This window comes from Felis catus, chromosome B1 (assembly GCF_018350175.1).
Source record: "Felis catus isolate Fca126 chromosome B1, F.catus_Fca126_mat1.0, whole genome shotgun sequence".
NCBI lineage: Eukaryota > Metazoa > Chordata > Mammalia > Carnivora > Felidae > Felis > Felis catus.
In genome coordinates, this window is record NC_058371.1 from 75,736,107 (window position 1) to 75,756,645 (window position 20,539).

A 20,539-nucleotide genomic window follows, 5' to 3' on the forward strand; every position below is an offset into this window, starting at 1 on the left:
AGACTTTGTCCTCAAACCATCTTTTCACTTATACTACACATACTTTGTCTGGAGGCTTTTATTTAAATTCAAAAGCAGTAAAAATAACCAGAAACTAAGAAATATCTGATTTTAGAGATCCAGATTACTCAAAGCCGTCCTACGACACAGCAGGGGGAAAAAATGATATCGTCCATATTGTCCTCTCTTTTTTTCGTTATTTCCCCAACCCTTCGCGCCCCTTGGCCCACTGTCCCTCTCCCTGGCTCTCACTCATTGAAGTGAAGCATCCTTGCGTCTGAAACAGTTCAGTGACAGCCAATCAATAACAAAGCGCACACATTGCCTACTGCTACACTGACAACACGAGCGAAACAAAGCAGTACAATGAAGTAGGTAAGGTGTTTCTATGAGATGACAAGAACCTCAATAAAGCACCGAGAGGCAAAAATCTACAAAGCAACATCAGTAAATTTCAAAAAGATTGTTTTCCAAAGACACTCTGACTGTACTTTTCCTAGCCATCTTCCCCTAGGCTGGCTTGCCTTTTTTTCCCCCTGCTCTCCTCCAGACACCCAGTTCCCATGCAGGATGGAAATGTTCCTGAAGTGGACACACAGCAATGCACTTTGCTCTCCGAGCAAAACATCCTCTAACTGAACACAACAGGCAACGCAATTCAAGAACCTGACGACGGACCAGCACTTCCGGAAAAAATGCCCCAACCAGAATATTCAGAAACAGCATTCAGGGTAGTAAGCAATTAAATTTTGCCTAAACTGGCAAGTGCCAGGAATATGGGGGTGATCTGTCACCTCACTGCTTATCAGCGTTTCCTGCCTGCCTCTGGCCTATTCTATGTCACATCCATGCAGGCAGACAGTTTCTCCTTGGTTTTCTGCTCACTAAAATAGCCTCTCTTTTGGGGGTACCTTATTTCAAGTTATGGCTCCTGATTACTATGCTAACCGTAAGAAATATATCACTTATGAATGGATTATCACTTTGCAATATCAGTATTTAGTAGTATTTGGATTGCAACAAAAATGGACATATAGTTATTATTTATCACATAACAAATAAGTTCAATTCGGTGGACTCACATAATCTCGACTGCTCTACTGCCTCTCAGCCCCACACGTTTATCATGTGCGCTCGAACCACTATAGTGGCAATAACAAAAAGGACAGATTATAAATCTGTGTTTTATGTCCCTGAAGATAAAGTTTAAATGACTAGAAGAATAAGGATTTTGCATTGTCTTTGCTTTTGTACAGATTCTAAATCAGAAAAGACAACGTTTTCATTAGTTTAGGATGTATTTTCCAGGAAATTCTCCTCCCTTCAGTTTGTGTAGTATGTTACAGCGTTTCAAAAACACTTTTCAGATAGCCCCACACTTGATTCTCCCAAACATCTTAGTATGAGCTAGAAATTCCAAAAATAGAAAGGTCAAGTCAGCAGTTCACTCTCCTTCTAATGGGATCTGTTACACTTTATCAATTTAACCACCGTCATTCACAGCCTTGTTTTCATAATTTTAATCTCTTTACCTCTTTCTGCTGCAAATGTAGTAACTTCTTCCATTCTATCTCCTAGTTCACTAATTCTCTTTCTCTCTTAATCTGTGTCCCACATGCTATTTACCCAAACCCCTGATTTTTCATTGTAATAATTACAGCTTTTACTTCTAAGAGTTCTGATTGGTTCTTGAAATCTGTCTCTCACTTTTGCATGATCACAAAAACACCATTTCTTTAACAGAAAATAACAAGTGTTGGCAAGGATGTGGAGAAACTGGAGCCCTCGTGCACTGTTGGTGGGCATGTAAAATGGTGCAGCTATTATGCAAAACAGTAAAAAACTTAAAATAGAGTTACCATGTGATCCAGCCATCCCACTTCTGGGTATATCACCCACAAGAATTGAAAGCAGGGTGTTGAAGAGAGGTATCTGTACTCCTATGCTCCTAGAAGCATTATTCACAACAGCCAAAAAGCGGAAGCAACCCAAAACGTCCATCACCAGACATGGAGAAACACGATGTGGTATATATAAACAGTGGGATATTATTCAGTCCTAAAAAGGAAGGAAATCCTGACACATGCAACAACATGAAGACAACATGAAAAGTGATAAAGTTCAGGCACCAAAAAAAGGGTATGATTCCACCTAAGGGAGGTATCTAGAGAGTAGTCAAATTCAGAGAGACAGAAAGTAGGAGAGTGGCTTCCTGAGGCCGGAGGAGGGAGACATGGTGAATTAGTGCTTAGTGGGACACAGTGTTCCTGTTGCAAGGTGGAAACATTTCTGGAGATGGATGGCAGCAATGGCTGCACCACGATGTGAATGTATTTAATACCATTCAGTGAACTGTATGGTTGCGATGGCAAATTTTATGTTCTATGTATGTTATGACAATTAAATATAATTTAAAATGGGGGGGGGGGACCTGGCAGTTCAGAGGGCAGAGACCAGGAAGCTGAGGGTTCCCGCGAGTCTGCTGCATACCTGACTTCCGTGTATATTCTCCATTCGCTCATGGATTCCCCCAGGCAATGAGGTAGAATTCGAAATAAATTGGGGCGCCTAGGTGGCTCAGTCCACTGAGCGTCTGACTCTTGATTTTCACTCAGGTCATGGTCCCAGGGTCATAGGATCAAGCCCCACGTCCAAGCTCCACACTGAGCATGAAGCCTACTTGGTGGCTTCCCTCTCTCCTTCTCTCCCTCTCTCTCCCTCTCCCTCCCCCACCCCCTGCTGCCCCTCTCACACTCTCTCTCTCTTAAAAAAAAGAAAAAGAAAGTATTACATAAAGGGCAACTATCATTATTGTATTAAAGCCATCATCCTCATTAAAGAAACAAGGAATATGCTTGGGCTCAGAGAGCCTAAGACCAGGTAGTTACGTGGGATTTGGCTTCCATCACCCTATTCAGAATCTTCGACGTGTGCCCTTCAGGCACTTTGCTGGGAAACGATTAGCCCTGACTTGGATATGGAAATATCTCAACCATGAGCCAATTTCTCCCCCTTCACGTGGCACATGGCTGGGTCTCAAAAGCAGCTAACACGATCTCTGAGGGCGGTGTTTAGCACAACGAGCACCGCATCGCATCCCGCGTAGACCAAAGGTGATGGAGGAGTTGTCCCCAGCTGGGCCACACGTGATGAGGTGGCTCGGAGGGGAAAGGCTCTGCACATCCCCAGCAGGGCCAGGCTTCCAGGGAGGCTGAAAAAGACAGCTGCATTTCATGCCCCCAGCGAAGCAGCCTTTAGGAATTTGACAAATATAATCAGGTTTTACCATGGTGGGAAGCAAAGTGTGGTTTGGGGCAGTAAGAAAGGCTTTAACAAGTTGCTCTGAGGGATTCCGTTCAGGCCTTGCTAAATGCATCTGTCACGTCAGCAGACACCTAACGGGAGGCTGAAGCAATCCTTTTAGGATGGGATGTTCTACTCAAAATATTCTAGCCAGACTACCCAGGCTCTCCCTTCGTGATCAGATTTGTTCTTTGCCAGTCCTTTTTTTTTTTTTTTTTTTTTTTAATTTTTTTTTTTCAACGTTTATTTATTTTTGGGACAGAGAGAGACAGAGCATGAACGGGGGAGGGGCAGAGAGAGAGGGAGACACAGAATCGGAAACAGGCTCCAGGCTCTGAGCCATCAGCCCAGAGCCTGACGCGGGGCTCGAACTCCGGGACCGCGAGATCGTGACCTGGCTGAAGTCGGGACGCTTAACCGACTGCGCCACCCAGGCGCCCCGCCAGTGTCTTAAGATTAGTGACTGATGACCTAATCTAAACCTCTAGAAAGTCCAAAAACTCTTTTTAAAGTAAGAAAATTAATAAGCGATCTACTTCCCCACGAAATGATAACTCTGTGAGGCCTCCACCATGGTGGATGCCACCATCCACCTCTTCCAGCCTGGTTTTGGTTTTTTTATCGCTCCCATTTGCAGATAAACCAGTGACCACTGGTTCTCAAAATCAGCCATGCATCAGAATCCCCTGGAGAGTTAGTTAGAACACAGCTTGCCAGGCCCCACCCACCCCCTGAGTCAGCACATCTGGGAAAAGACCAAGAATCTGCATTTCTAACCTGTTCCTGGGTGAAGCCTCTCCTCTTGTTCCCCAACCACTTCGCCACCCCCTTACTTGTCCACAGCTACCACGCTGGAAATGCTAACGCAGCCACTTGGAATGTCCTCTTCTTGTAATTCTACTCACGTTGTATCAAAACCCCACTGGTGACCAGAGGTGGTCCAAGTCTCCTCCTCCTCTTCCCCTGTCCTAGGCTTCTTCTCCCGCTACTCCCAAGGAGGAGGTCACACAAAGGGTCAGAACGTCCTCAAAAGAATCCAAGGAAGGAGGAGGCAGGAAGGCGTGCCAGACGACCCTGGCTGACTTGTTCCTTTTTGTTTCCATACCCCGAGAGGGGAGTGTGGGAGCACAAAGCCTAGCCACCTCCCCCTCTCTCCCTTCACAAAGCAGATGCTTCCCTTGGGGACCCCCACAGGAGAGGCAGAGTTGGGCCAAGGCGGGATTAGGTGTTCCTGAGTCCCCTGCCAAATGACCACATTAACAGCATCCTAACAGCAGTTCACTTTGACTCCTGACACCTGCCTTCATATACTAGCCAATTCCCCAAACCTTTCTCACCTGTCCCTCCGAAGGTCCTACCTGCTCCACCTTGTTTAGAAGTCCTTTTCAATCCATCTACCCCATGCCCTACTCTCTTCTGAACTGTACACGGAAAGTACTCATTAAATATTTACTGAATTGAATTGAAACATACTTATGGGTCAGAGAGAGCACGCTGTAGGTGTAACATTAGGAAGGCAAGAGTCATAAAAATTATATATCAATAGCATTTCATATTTGGAAAAGTTGTTTCCAGTAACACAGGCCTCTAAAAGTGTACTCCAGGAGAAAGACATTCAGCCGCAGAACAGGAAAGCCTTCATAGTCTGAAAATTTCCCAACATCCTATCTGTTATTTCCAGGAACATATTTATAATACAATGTATTTAGCCCCGTAAATACTCTTAATAGGAAAACTAAAATTAACCTTGGGAAATGATACAGAAATCAGATTGATATTCCTGATCATTTTTTCCCTTAGAAGCATGGCTCCTACATGGCTTATATGACCCAGAGAAAAATATAATAGCAATAGAACATATTGAGTTTTTCTTTAAAGAGAACAAAAGAGGGCAACTCACCTTAGAACTAGCTGTAACATCACATCTTCACAATGTAAACCGATGAGAGTTCTAAACAATGCCAGGGACACCACACAGAGCTGGGAAGCAAAAAACACACATTCTATTTCAGATATTGGAAGGACAGCTCTACTCCCCACAGATGGAAAATAAATCAGAATTACAAAATAAAATGGCCTCTTTTTTTAGCAGCTTTGATAAAAACATGCTGCTTCCCGAGAGAATGTGTGTTAAGGCTTTTAGTTCTCCTACAGGATTTGATTAGAAAGCCTATGTCTAGGGGCGCCTGGGTGGCTTAGTCAGTTAAGCGTCCGACTTCGGCTCAGGTCATGATCTCACAGTTCGTGAGTTCGAGCCCCGTGTCGGGCTCTGTGCTGACAGCTCAGAGCCTGGAGCCTGTTTCAGATTCTGTGTCTCCCTCTCTCTCTGCCCCTTCCCTGCTCATGCTCTGTCTCTCTCTGTCTCAAAAATAAATAAACATTTAAGAAAGCCTATGTCTAGAATGATGCCATAATGCAGAATGACCCTCCTACAAAATGCCTGTGCTCTTATTTCCAACTTTTAAAGATCCACATAAACGTGCTCCTACAACTCCCCAACACACATCACACACACACACACACACACACACACACACACACACACACACACGATCTCCTGCTGGGCATTTATTTTCCCAAGTTATTTTCAAATATGACATTGGTTATTTACAAGACAGGGCTAACAGAAAATTGCAGGTACCCTGGCCAGCTCCCCAACTAGAGTGTTTAGCCCCATGCCTCAGCTCCTTTGGGCTTGTCTCTTGGCTTTGGGGCAAACATTCTCCTTGGTTCCATTTTCAGTAGTGCTGAGAGTATGATAATATAGTCTTCTAAGAAGTTCATTCGAAACCAAGAATTCTTTTGATCTCTAATTTCCAAAAAGGAAAGGTAAACAGCCAAATAGGGAAGATACCTACAGGTGAATTATAAAATCATGGTACCCTTTTGAGAGTAAGCTTTCATCATTTCATCAGAGCACTTAAGTAATTTTTTGCACCAGGGAGTCTGTGTTCTAGACAGGACGGACCTAAAACCTGGTCAATGAAATCCATAATGGTGTCATAATAATAATAGCTACAAGAAACAGCAGGGGAGGGGGGATTAGAGAAAAAAATATTCATCATTAATCCCCAAAACAAACTCTCCTGAAATTTGTTCTGAGTTATAAAGTCCCTTCCTCTGGGGTTCACCTTACCCGAAATGGGGTGTTGATTCGGCTTGTGAGAGTATCTAGGATGTGGACATTCTCGTGCTGGTGCAACAGGATAAAACGGAGGAAGATCTCGAGTAATGCTGGCTCGGAGATACTACGCAGGAAAAGGTCCAGATATGCAGTTGTGGTCATGACCTCCTCCACAGTCACCTGGGACCAACGACAGAGTGAGCACAGGCGAGCATCCTCTCGATGCTGTGATACATGCTTCCCCAAAGGCCCCTGGCCTCACCGTAGTGACCCCATCAAGGCAAGGACATGCCAACCACGAGAACACGCTTCAGAGCTTCATCTGAAGCCTATAACCTATTCACATCCCACAATACCACATGCTGCTTCCGCCCTTTAATTCAGTAACGGAAAAGCAAGGACATAAAAAAGCAATTCAAGTGTTCTGACAACTCTAATCATCAAATGCAGTTCAAATACCATAAAGATTTTAGTGTGTAACCACAAAGGGGGGGGGGGAAGATAATGTAAAGTATCTACATGGTCAATAAAGGATTAATTAGAAAGCTCAATATAACTGTTTCATCATTAGTCATCCAATAAATATTTATTAGACTTGTTATGTACCAGGAGCTAGAACCATAAGAACACATTTTCTGTCCAGGAAGATGGGTGTGTGTATGTTTGTATATATGTAAGAGGTACAGATACAAAGTAACGCAGATGTTCAGGTATGTTCCTGGAAAGCTGCAAGTCAAATTTTTATAACTGAATAATATACATAAAGTGTTATTTATAAAGTGCTATAAGAGTTTACCACTTATAAAGTAACCGATTTTTTTTTTATAATACAAATTAGTATTTTCTACGTGGTGTGATTATCCCAAGCAGTAGAATGTCTGTCTTTCAGGGAATATAAAACTCTCAAGAGTCAAGTTTTTCAAAGTGCTGAGGATTTGGTGCTTAAAGCATTCAAATTTTAATTTTAAGCATTTTGATAGGGAATATTTTAAGAACTCGGATAGCTTTCTTTGTCTTCCTAAAAAGCAAAGTACAACATCTCTTGACGAACAGGGGTCATCAATTGTCTGACTGACCGTAGAACAGAAATACCCAAACTGGGGTGCATGGAAATCACGAGGGAAACAGTTCCAAACTTCAGATTCCAGCTCTATCCCCTAGAAATCTCGGCAATCTCCCCTGCCATGAGTCTAATGCACCTGACGCTAAACAGATGGGGATGCTTTTTGAGTGGTTACATCTTTCTCTTTTCCAGTTTTTCACTTCTTTCTTCCTTTCTTCCAAAGTATTAACTGTCACTTTATGATATTGTTGTTGGTCATTCCTTTTATAATACACTCTTCTCCTTGTAATGTTCTGTCTTCAAAATCAGTTTAGAAACCAGATCAGCAAGTCTGATATCTGAGTATAGATAGGCCCCATGTGGATGCAGCTATACATAAAGGCTTAAACTGTTTTCATATATTTTCTTGGTCCTTAGTTATATTCCAGACAGAGGAGTCCAAGTGGATAAGATAAAGCCAAATCAGTTTTGTCTATTTTCCTTATTCCAAGCAAGGCATGCCTATACAGTACACTTGAACTCACCCTCTCAGGATCTGTTGACAAGTGGCCCAGCAGAACCCTGAGTGGCATGAGCTCGGCGTGCAACAGAGTGCAAACACCGTCCCCCTCCAGCTCAGCGCCAGGGCTCTGAGACCTCAAAACATTCCACACACCACTGTGTCATCTGACCAACTTGAAAGGGCTCTCTGTGGCCCAAATATAACAAAACAAACAGGTGAGCCTCAACCACTCGGCAAATAAATTACCTTGAGAAGAGTGCTTCTCATGGGCTGTCCCTGGTCCTGAAATAAACTGCTTCTATCCTTGTGTTTTTTTGGTGTTCTCCAGTCCCAAGCTCATAGCACTCTTAACACTGCCCTGGAACACATGCTATGTCTTTTTTATTACTCCAGTGCAATGTACAGAGTTGGGCACATAGAAGGTACTGAATATAACATTTCCTGAATAAACAACAGCCCCCAAGGTCCTAGTGATTTACATTTGCCAGAGTTGAGCTTAATTTTTAATTCTTCCCTCTTCTCTGAATGTGTTCTGAGGGCCCCAGAGAATGGGGACATTTTTAATAAAAACCTATGAAATAACTGATGTCACCAAGTATACTTATGGGGGAATGATTCATACCACCACCGAACGTGGAGCTCCATTAGCTCACCCCCATTCCACTGCCACCATCTCGGGGTCCGTTAGCAGAAACTTAATTCAAAATCACTTGGGCAGAAGTCTAATTCCCTAATGATCTGGATCACTAGAAAAACGCACAACCAGACATTTCAAACGGGCCATGCATGCATGCAATTTCTGCAATACTGTATTTTCAGCCTTCTTTACTGAGCACTGCTGAGCTGACATGTCCTGCACAATTCCAGGAGCTGCCTTTGCACCAATAATGCACCATCAGCTTTTCCCCCCTTAAGTTACACATGACCTTAATAAGCTCAAAAGCACAGCAATAAACCCTTTAGAACAGAAGTCTCAGTCTTTGGGGGCTCACATGAAAGCTGGGCATTAAGCATCTATTGTTTACTACTCTTAGGCTGGATAAATGAAAGATTTTATTATTTTTTTTTTCTTTTCTTAGCAATCAAAGCTGTCATTTATAAGCTAAGAGGATTTAAGAAAACACTTGGAGGGGCAGCATTTACATAACATGGTATAAATATTAAAACCCAATTCTATTAAGCATCAAGTTGTAACCTCTTTATAAATCGAGGTCACACTCACCTTAAACTAATACCCAAGCCAAGAAAATCTGGTTCCCTTCTCTGTCTCTTCCCTCCTCCATATTCACAGAGCCCTCAGAAGACTTTTATCCCAGAAAATCTTTTCCTGCCCCATTATCTTACTTTTCAGAATCTTCCTCTAATCCCCCAAATAGGCAACCTCCTTAACGAGGATGAGACCAGAGCCTAAGTGTGATCACTTGAAAGCTAACGATGAACCCCCAGGGGAAGGCAGCTCTGCCGTGCAGAATGCAAAACCAAAGCGGCCACTGATGCCCCAAAGAGGACATATTAGTCGACCAGGACAGTAGCATCCTCTTCATGGTCCAATTACAAAGGACAATCAGCTCTTGATGTATGTAAGACCTTTTGCCTTACCGGTGAGATGACTGTCAGTATTTATTTCTCTTGTTCTCTAAGGAATTGCAGGTAGCTACAAATTTGGGTACAAATACTAGTAGAAATAGTAAATGAGGTTCTACCTTACTACCATATAATATACAGTAATAAAATTTAAGGATACTAAAGCTTAGGAATGTTAATTCTTACTAAAGGCAGAACCATAGGGGCACCTGGGTGTCTCAGTCGCTTAAGCGTCCAGCTTTGGCTCAGGTCATGATCTCACGGTTCATGAATTTAAGCCCCGTGTTGGGCTCTGTGCTGACAGCTCAGAGTCTGGAGCCTGCTTTGCATTCTGTGTCTTTCTCTCTCTCTCTCTCTCTCTTTCTCTCTCTCTCTTTCTCTCTCTCTCTGCCCCTCCCCTGCTCATGTTCTGTCTCTGTCTCATAAATAAATAAACATTAAAAAAGTTATTTAGAAAAACAAATTTAAAAAAATTAAGGCATCAGGACAGCAATAACCTAAGGAAAACTCCTTCCCACAAACAAATAATTATCCTTGACAAGATAAATGCAACCATGAACCTAAAGAATGTATCTGCTGAGGCACCCTTCTGTGCTTCACTTTTCAGCCCCAGTTCTAGAATGGAACCTGAGCCCTGACTCAGGGACTTGACTTCATCTCTGTCAAGACCAGTTTGGTCTACCCTTTGAAATCAATCCCTTTCTTCACCCACCTTCTCCTCTCCCCCTTCCACTAGCTCTCACCTGGGTCCCCTTCACGCCCAATGCCTTCACCAGTCCCTCAAACTGGTGTTTCTAAACTAGAGTCTGAAATCCAAAAGTGGATAGTGAAATCAGTGTATCGGTTCACTCATGGTTTAGACCAGACTGAAACAGAAAATACTAGAGTACATTGCACTTGGTAGGAACTATTTTGTGAAACTTTTGGGTGCCTATTTTGTTCAAACTATATGTAATGTAATATATTATATTTATGTATGTGCCTTGTTACATACTCAGTAAAAAATATAGACAAACATACACAAATGCCTAAGATAAATTTTGGACTGTGCATTAGAGTCAGAAACATCTGAAAAGCGATACAGCAGCACTGCAATAACCACACCAGCCCATGGGCCTTTCTGCCTCCCCCTCAGCCGCTCAGGATCCTCACCAGTCCTACACCCCAGGCTACAACCCAGCATGTTCAGAGTCTGGAAGAAGTGCATGCATAGTCCAGATTAGTTCTCCGACCAGGAAGCAACTGAATTTACAGTCAATCTACTCCTCTCTATCTTAACCATGAGCCCCAGACATGCATTTTTAAAATTAATATCTCAAGCCTCTCAGAAAAGGACAAAATAGGACTTGTTTTCCTTTAAAAAAGGGAGTGGGAAGGAAGAGAGGAGTTGACACCATGTGTCACATCCGCTTCTGTAATTCAAAACTCTCTCAAAAGCGAAGGCCAGAACCAAGCCCAGCCATCGTGCCCACGATCGCGGCAGCACATTAACTTAATGCGTAGCGTAGGAGTGAAATTGAGCATATAGACATTCTGACCTTTCTGTAATCAGCTCGAGTTGGGCAATTCCATTTGCATCTAAATTAGCACCAGAATCCTCCCTATAATGGCAGGTTTATGTGTATGTCCCGAAAAACAAATTTCCCACCTGCTAATTGTTTTTTTGTGATCCAGTCACATTGGAACAAACAGATGGGTTCTACCTTCTGTCGCTTAGGCAGGTGGCAGGCAGTGGGGTCAGGTGACTGTTGCATCCTCTCCAAGTTAGAAGCCACCTTTCCCTGGCTTTTCCTTCCATAGACAGGAAAAAACTAGCTAAGCAGGGGCTCACCCGGGTCGTGTGTAAGTCTTCAGCCCCTGCAGCTCCAATTGGAGGGTTAGGAAACTGAGACTCAGCTGAACCCTGCCCACTGAAAGCAGCAGGGAAGAGAGGAACAATAAGGCTGGATCGCACCGAACAGGCATGAAGGGACATTCACAGGAAACACAGGCTAAGAACTTTGCTTGCTGCTGCCAGACACGCTAGCAGCCAGGCAGGAGGCATGTCCACCCAAGTGCAGCCAAGGGCAGCAGCTGGGTGGGCTCTTCACAGACATCTTCTACCCTCCAAGGACACAGAGCACAAAGAACGTTCCAGTACATAAAGGAAGACAGATACCCTGGTTCTCAGCAAGCAGCCCCACTGTTTCAGCCAAACATTCAGGAAAGATGACGTTCGGTTATTCCAAGTCTGCAGAGAGCCTGCAGTTGATGAGTCAGACTCTCTCCCTCCTGGCCCCTCAAGCCTCCCTTCTGCTCCTAGACCTCTAGGCCACACCAGTCACTGACACCGCCACGGGCAGGCTGAAAAGGCAAATGGAGGTGATATCCAAAATCAGTAAGTTTGACTACTTATTCCTAAAATATTTGAGGAAGGAAGGAATTAAAATGATGGCTAGAGTGACATCAGCAACATATTTTAAGGAAAAATATTAAAATTAAGCCAGTCTCTATCTTTTATTCCCAGCATTTCTTCAATATATCTGTAATACATTAAATGTAATAATTAAATCAATTAAATATAATCAATTAACTAATTCATTAAATATAATACACTTCCTCTTGCCTATCATAAACCTCTCCCCAGAGCGGTCAGCAAATTCTTTCTTTTTTTTTTAATGTTTATTTATTTATTTTGAGAGAGAGCGAGCACAGAGGAGAGGCAGAGAGTGAGGGAGAAAGAGAATCCCAAGCAGGCTCTGCACTGTCAGCATAGAGCCCAACGCGGGGCTCAAGCCCACAAACCATGAGATTATGACCTGAGCCAAAACCAAGTGTTGGATGCTCAACCAACTGAGCCACCCCGGTACCCTGGCACATTATATCTAAAGCCTCCCTTGCTGTACTATGTGTGCATAATTTGTTCCCTAATACTTCATTATAATATAACTTATCAGGGTGTAATTCAACATATGATCCATTATATTTGAACCTCATCTAATGGAATTCAGTTATTGAAATACTCCAAATATTGCATAAGAAAGCTATTTCACAGTTTGGTTCTGAGGTCAGAATGAACAGAGACACTCTGGGGTGGGTGTTTAAGTGCAGAAGCAGAGATCCAAACAGTATCCCAAAGATCGCTAAATCCATCCGTCGGCTGTTTACTAGCTGTTTCAGAAAGCATCTTACGAACTTACAATACGAACCACCATACAAACAACGCCATCATCACTGGTCAGTTTCTGAGCACCTACTGTGTAATGAAGGATTATTCTCAGCATATTGCTTCAGCTCCTGGAGTCCACACAACTTCATGAGAACGGACTCAACCCAAGCAAAATGACCCTGCATGAAAGGACCCTGCGGTACGTGAGCAGAACCACCAGAAGGCTGAAGAAGTGGGCTTCCAGAGGAAGGGGTTCTGCTGCCGGGCAGCCAAAACACACATCGCCACTCTGCCTTCTTCTAAACTGCTTCCCGTGGCAACACAGCCCCGTCTTCCCAACCAGAAAGCATTCCTCGTTGTAAAGAAGATTCTACCCCGGTCATCTAAAGTGTGCCTCACGCGGAGCGCCTGAGCAGCCCAGTCAGTTGAGCACCCGAATTCAGCTCAGGTCACGATCTCACAGTTCGAGAGTTTGAGCCCCGCGTCGGGCTCTGTGCTGACAGCTCAGGGCCTGGAGCCTGCTTCAAATTCGTGTCTCCCTCGCTCTCTGCCCCTCCCCCACTCATGCTCTGTCTCTCAAAAAATAAATGTTAAAACTTTTTTTACAAAAACAGTGTGCCTTACCCTGTGCTCACATTAAGATGTGGTGACAGGGAAATGCCACCTCTCAAAACTCAGCTGTCTTTCCTATTCTGGAATTATTAAGCCCTCAGCTTCCTCTTTTGTGGGCTAGTCCATTTCCTTTCCCAGTTTCCTTAATGCCTTCGCCCATCCTTTAAGACTACAAACTTACTGCAGAAATGACTGTGTCTGACCTACAGTGTGAATTCTCAAAGCACCTGCTACGCCAGCAGGGACTCAGAGGGTAATCAATACATGTGTCGAGATGGAAATCAGCAGCCCTGTTACTAATAAAAACACGTGGTTTTTACAGCCCATGTTTGGGGACGCCTTCATCAGCAAGGAGGTTAGATTAATTTGACAATACATGCAAAGCAGAGGATATTTTCCTTTTATCATGAATAACATTACATTGAAAATACAGAGCCTAACTCATGCCATGCTCTTGAATTACAGCAACCTAGAAAAGTGACCTATTGGGAAAAAAGAAATGCTTCCTCGGGTTTCCCCCTAATTTCTCTTCTTGATTAATAGGACAGTACTAGTGAATTCTGATGAGCATCGACATTAAAACCCAACAGTCAAGGGGAAATGGCTCATGGACCAGAGTCTCAATCAGCAGCTTCTGTAGAATGAAGTTATTTGAGAACAATTCTAAGGCGGCCTACCACCTCCCTCCCCATTCAATTTGCCTGCTGGGTCAAAGGGATTATTTGGCCTGGAGTTTTATACACAGACCAATTTTCCTAGACACCACAGACTATAACAAAGGCAAGCTAGGATGACAAGAGCCAGATTTCACTCCTGGCTTACTTTCCACGAGACAGAAAGTCCTCAACACAATGGAAGACTTAGAAAACACACAGGTATCTACCCAAGTGAGTTCAATAATTCTCGTCTCTCTGTTCTAATTCTCGTTTCTCTCTGTTGCCCCAACCTGGTCATCACCTGGCACTAGATAATCACAGAGTAAGGTACACAGAGGCAGACCCTGTCACAGTGATTCTGTCTCCACCTCACTGGAAACGCCAGTCAGACATACAAATGGGGGGTGGGGGAGAGCAAAAGAAAGTTTAGTGTGGGGCAAAAGAAAACTAAGCAGACTGTAAACTTCCTTTCTGTTTTCCTTTTTGGTTTTCTTACGACAATTTGAAATATTGCCGGCATTTGTTGCAGATAAATGTTTAATGTTCTGCTAGGAGGGTGCAGGGAAAGAATAGAAGATTCACACCACCTTCCAGACCGGACCCTCCCTCCCTTCTCCAAGACTGTTTCCAGGACAAATACCACCTGGCTGCCTTAGATAAATAAGGTGGGGCTTTGTGCAAGGTACTTTCCTGTGGTTCTTTGCGTTAGAGAGAGTGGGACCCTTCCTATCTTTCCATAATTCTGATGCTTAAGAACTGAGGGAGCATTATCTCCCTCGTGCACTTGTTGAAATTAAAAAGAAAGAAAGAAAGACAGAAATCTACTTTTCCATTTCAAATCAACAGTAAATGCAAGCTTAATTTATAACCCTAATCTTCTCTCCTACAATGGCAGAGAAATGACATGAAGTACCACGGCGAGGTCAGAGATGAGGTGGCTTTTCAGAAACTTACACTGATTCAGACTCTTAAAAGCTGACTGCGTGTGTTGAGACAATGAACACACTTTAGTCTCCTAACTTCGAGCTGCTTCTCCCAACTCCCTCTTCCGATCTGCCCTTTCTGCAGGACGTCCCTGTGCAGTGCACAACATGTGCAACCCTATATGTACACAGCCTGGCTTTTCCGCAGAATAGTAACAGAAAGCTCCAGCTTCCCATCAACAGAAACTAAACTTTGTTAACATCTATGAAACTTTGAGGTTTGTGGCAGGCACTTCTAACTGTCTCCCCAGTATTCAGTCTCTCTTTCTTCTTTGAGAACGAATCTTAAATTTAGAGCTAAAAAAACTACAGTTCCCTCCTTCCTTTGTATCTAGGTATAGCTACACCTGTCCTGGCCAGTGAGATAGATGTGAACAGAACTGGTGTATGGAATTAAAAAAAAAAAAGAAAAAAAGATTGTTTAAAGGGAGTTTTCTGTGACATGAAGGGAGTGTTCTGTTATCTGCAGCTAAACCTTATGCAAACTGATACAGTGTTTTCTCTGAAAATTAGATGATTTGCTTTGTAAGTAAACTGCTGGAGTGATCTCATGCCAGCATTTAGAACAGTGCCTCGCATATACTGGGTGTTCAAAATATATTTGTTGAGTGAATGGATTAATAATGAATGTTTTATACCAAGAAAAGACCAGCTAACATTTGCAGCCCATGATAAGGCTTAAAAGTAGTGTCAAGATTAATCTCATGGGGCGCCTGGGTGGTGCAGTCGGTTAAGCGTCCGACTTCAGCCAGGTCACGATCTCGCGGTCCGTGAGTTCGAGCCCCGCGTCGGGCTCTGGGCTGATGGCTCAGAGCCTGGAGCCTGTTTCCGATTCTGTGTCTCCCTCTCTCTCTGCCCCTCCCCCGTTCATGCTCTGTCTCTCTCTGTCCCAAAAATAAATAAACGTTGAAAAAAAAAATTAAAAAAAAAAAAAGATTAATCTCATAACCCATTCTCCAAATAATCTTCCAAAACATGAGAACAGTACTTTTTAAACTTTTTAAAACCAGAACCCACCATAAGAACTATATTTTACAATAATACATAGTATTTACAGTTACAAAGTACAACGCACTGATGTTTTCTATTTTATTGTTTTTTAAGGGCTAATTGCAACCCACCAAACCAAATTTGTGACTCATTAATATGACAATACTCAGTGTTTGAAAACTGTTTAAAATACAGATATACTTACCTGTTAATTTTTCTGTTAACTGCTAAACGAGTAAGAGCAAACACTAAAGTTTGATTTTTTTGTTTCTTAATTAAAACTCTAAAATATTCAGGGCACCTGGGTGGCTCAGTCAGTTAAGTGCCCGACTTCAGCTCAGGCCACGATCTCACAGTTCGTGAGTTTGAGCCCCACATTGGGATCTGTGCTGTGAGCGCAGAGCCTGCTTTGGATCCTCTGTTCCCCTCTCTCTCTCTGCCTCTCCCTGCTTGTTTGCTCTCTCTTGCTCTCTCAAAATGAATAAAAACTTTTAAAAAAGCTAAAATATTCAAAAGGTAACAAAAAGAAACAATGGTAGAAACAACAAAACACTGTGCTTATTTTGCCATTTTTATACAATAGTTAAATATCATCACCAATGTCTTATCCAAGCTTGGTTCCAAAACTGTCTACTCTGGATGGCTAAGTATTTGTGTTAACTGTTCTTTCTCTTAGCTAATGAGGGAACCGAAAGTGCACTTCCTTTCTAAGCTGGGATTCTCAAAGTCTACAGATACTAATTTAAAGAAGCAAAGGGTGGCGACTGGGTGGCTCAGTCGGTTGAGTGTCTGACTTCGGCTCAGGTCATGATCTCACAGTTCGTGGGTTCGAGCCCTGCGTCAGGCTATGCACTGACAGCTCAGAGCCTGGAGCCTGCTTCCGATTCTGTGTCTCCCTTTCTCTCTCTCTGCCCTCCCCCCCCCCCACTTGTGCTCTGTCTCTCTCTGTCTCGGAAATAAATAAACATAAAAAATTTTTTTAAAAAAAGAAGCAAAGGGCAGCATGGTGTAGTAGAAAACAGACAGCAGTGGGAATGTAAAACACTTGCATTTTAATCCTTGGATTCTGGTGACCTTGGGCAAGTCAAGCAATCTATTGGTGTCTCAACTGCTGCAGCTGCAGAACAAGCAGGATGTCCCTGACCCACGATGGAATCCAGCATGTCCATGAAGAAGCCCAACAACGAGATGTGGTGAAAGCTTCTGTGAAAAGCATCTTCCTCTACAGATTTTAGTGAGAACCCATAAGGTGAGGCTCAGGGTAACCGAAAAGCGCTTTGGAACACTTAGAGGACTCCCTGAAGTTAACATAAAGCCACCACACAAGCCTCCTCTGGATAATCTAATGTTTAGGCATTGAAAAATCATCTATTCCATATCCTCTATTCCTCTCACAAATATTGAGCTCACGGTCTCTGAATATTTCTTTCCAAGTCATGAGCCTTAGCGCGCTCCGCTGTGAAATGATGGCGTTGAACCAGATGATCTACCCTCTCAGTTCCAAAACCCTGAAATTCTTTGATCTCATGTCAGCGACATGAAACGGGAGCTAATTTCGTTTCTTTGCCTTGGTAATTTTACCTCCAGCATAACCAACACATGACTCTATTCTGTAGTGATAAGGGTGCTACCCACGTTCTTTGGAAACATTTATTTAATCACCTGCCTATGTATTGAGTGCTTTTCCTGTGTAAACTAGCAGCTGAGGACACATAAAAGAAGTACAGGAAACATCCTGTCCCTCGTGGCACTTCCAGAGGTGGGCTGCTGAAATTCACGTGGAGAAACAAGCATGAGACCGCGTGCTTCCAGAGAGCAGCAGTTCAGAGACAAGACAAATCAGTGCGTACTTCAGTGCAGGGCGTTAGCCCAATACAGGGACTGTGCCGAGACTTAACCGATGAATACATTTTGCACAGACAGACAGGAAGCAGGAAGAATTATCCAGCAGGAACACGGTAATAAGAAAGAGGGCAAGGGAGGCACTGCTCTGACCTCAGGTCTGCCTTTGAAAATCACGGGGAAAGGAACGTTACAAGGCAGGATGCGGACAGATTAGGAGGGGTTTTCAGAAACAAGGGAGGGAGTCTGGATTATTTTCTGCAGGCAACAGGCACGCATGATGGGCTCTTCAACATGGCAATAACATCTAAACTACCCCTATTTGTTTTTGTAGTATGAATTACTGCTTCCAAATCTCTAGAATTTAGAAAGGTTGGATTTCCGTAAACCTGACAGAGAAAAATGATCTTAATGTTTCCTCCCACATGCAGGATCACCCAACAGAGTACTTCCGGCCTCTCTGCCTCCCTAACGCCCTCCCCAGGAGAAGAAGAGTAAGGTCATTTTGAGAAGCCTGTCCTTCCTCTCTCCTTTCTTCTGGGAGCCCAACTGCCAGCAGGAAGTACCCATTCTTCTCTACTCCTCTCACTGCAGGCTCTATGGTGCATCTGGGCAAGTCTGTCTAATCCTGGGGGTCGGTACGAGGCAATCTTACCCCCAGGTATAAACTCTATTCTTCAGCCTCAGTTTTATTGATAACAAAGGCACTATTTTGATCTCCTCTCTGCCTCACTCGTAGTTCTCAACCTGTCAGAACTCAGATGGGGAAGAGAGCCCTTTATACCTCAATTACACCATACTGACTTTCCTGAAACTGCATAACCTCTGCTACGCACAGTTTGCACTTCAGAAACGCTTCAGACTCCAGGCCCAGGGCTTCAACCGTACTGTAACCCCAGACACTGCCAGCCTAGGGCAGTGAGAAAGGTGGCCACCGAAACAAACTTACGGCAACACACAGGCAGTCCTGACGGGGAACTGTGGACAGCAATTCCAAACTGACGGCTGCTGTATTTGGGCCCTCACCACCCTAAAGTCCCCGGTCCTGGCATCTCCTCTTCTGGGCTTCCTAATGGTCCAGCCCTTTCTGTATGTCCGAAGCCCACACCACCAGGTGTAACTTAACACTAAAGTAATCCCCCCACAAGTCACATTCTCCCATCTTCCCTCCTAACCCCCCCCCCCTTCCACACTGTTTAAATGAAGATTTATAGTCTATTCTCTCTGAGGTAAACAAGCAAGCTATACACAAGATGAAAGATCAGTGGAATTAAGTCTTCTAAGGAGCATCTACATTTTAAGGGTTTAACATGTGATGAGGCTAAATGATAACATGTTGATTATATGAGGATGAAAATTCTGAGTACACCTTTTCCAGCTGGGGCCTCTGTCAACACTCTTACTGTCCCTATTCTCAGCCCACCGGAGAGACAACTGGACACAGGCCAGGAGCCATTTCCAAAGGAGGAAAAAATTTGTTTATTTTTATAATCATCAGTAATTAGTACTATTATTAATAGTATTTCCAGAAATAGCTACCATTTATGGAGTCCCAGCTCTGCACCATGCATTATGGTGTTTCATATATGTTCTCTGGGTTAACTCAATTTGGCTTTGCAAGGTAGCTGTCAGGGTCGTCTTCTCACAGATAAGAAAAGTGAGGCTCATAATCTTGTCCCAAAAGTACACAATAAGTGGCAGAGACCAGATTCACCAGAGACCAGGTCTGCCCGATACCAAATTTCATGTTCTTTGTACTATTTTGAGGAGAAGCCAAGATAAGAATTCTAACATTTCCTTGGCATTCTCGTCCCCTGCCCTCTGGAAACTGAGTATAAATACTTTGAAATTGAATAGCTGTATCAACTATGTGGGCTGATTAAGGTCAAAGACACTATCTCCCATTATAAGAGTTGAGTGATGGCATTTTGGAGGATTTAGACCCATTCCTGCCCTTTTACCACACCATCCCTCATCCCACCAATTCAGCTATTTTTCTCTAAACCAGCTGCTCCCAGGGACGAGTCTAGACTTCACTCCAGAAAACAGCTTCTCCAAAGAACTTACTGAGCACCTTACTCCTGGGAACCACCAAAAGAGGTAAAATTGATTATTAAGCCAACAGGAAGGGAAAAAATTGTTCTTAAAACCAACAAGAGAAGAAAAAGATTTAATGTGAAAGGCCAACTCTCCTACTATCACTGGACACATGCCAACAATATAGAATCCATACCTAAGATTAGGACAATTATAATAACACATTAAACTGCCCCTCACAAAAACATGAACTTCTGGTCCTCACAGCTCCTGGCTATCCCAGAAGGGACTCCCATTCCTCAGACCTGGATCATACACCCAAAACTGACTCTACCAGCCCCAAATGGGGATGCAAAAATGGAGTCTTTTAGATGCAGCAATGACCTCATTACTCCAATCACAATACAGGACAGCTTCTAGCCTCAAAGAGAATAATGGTTTTCAAATATAGATCTCCAATGTTCAATTTGATTTGGAATCCAATGGTTCAAACACATTTTCAATGACATCACACGGCACCTCAAAAAGCTTTTAAAAAATACCCATATTCACACCCTATCTGGATCCAGGTAAATCAGAATCTCCATGGGTGGGGCCAGGCTTCCCTTGATGACTCTGATGTGCACCAGGGTAAGAACCACCCTCACAAAGGACACCTACATTACGCAGGTGCTAGGATGCCATGTAAGATACTT

At 43.4% G+C, this 20,539-nt stretch overlaps 1 protein-coding gene across 6 annotated transcripts in view; it reads right to left on the reverse strand.

Moving 5' to 3' along the window:
* Positions 1-20,539, reverse strand: part of FHIP1A (FHF complex subunit HOOK interacting protein 1A) — a 276,539-nt gene that overhangs the window by 22,948 nt on the left and 233,052 nt on the right. For all 6 annotated transcript variants that reach the window (XM_045055776.1, XM_045055775.1, XM_045055774.1 and 3 more), the window contains 2 exons: positions 6,440-6,607; positions 5,204-5,283 (listed from right to left, as the gene is read on the reverse strand). In XM_045055776.1, coding sequence (XP_044911711.1) covers positions 5,204-5,283; positions 6,440-6,607 — 248 coding nt within the window. The remainder of the gene's footprint in view (positions 1-5,203; positions 5,284-6,439; positions 6,608-20,539) is intronic.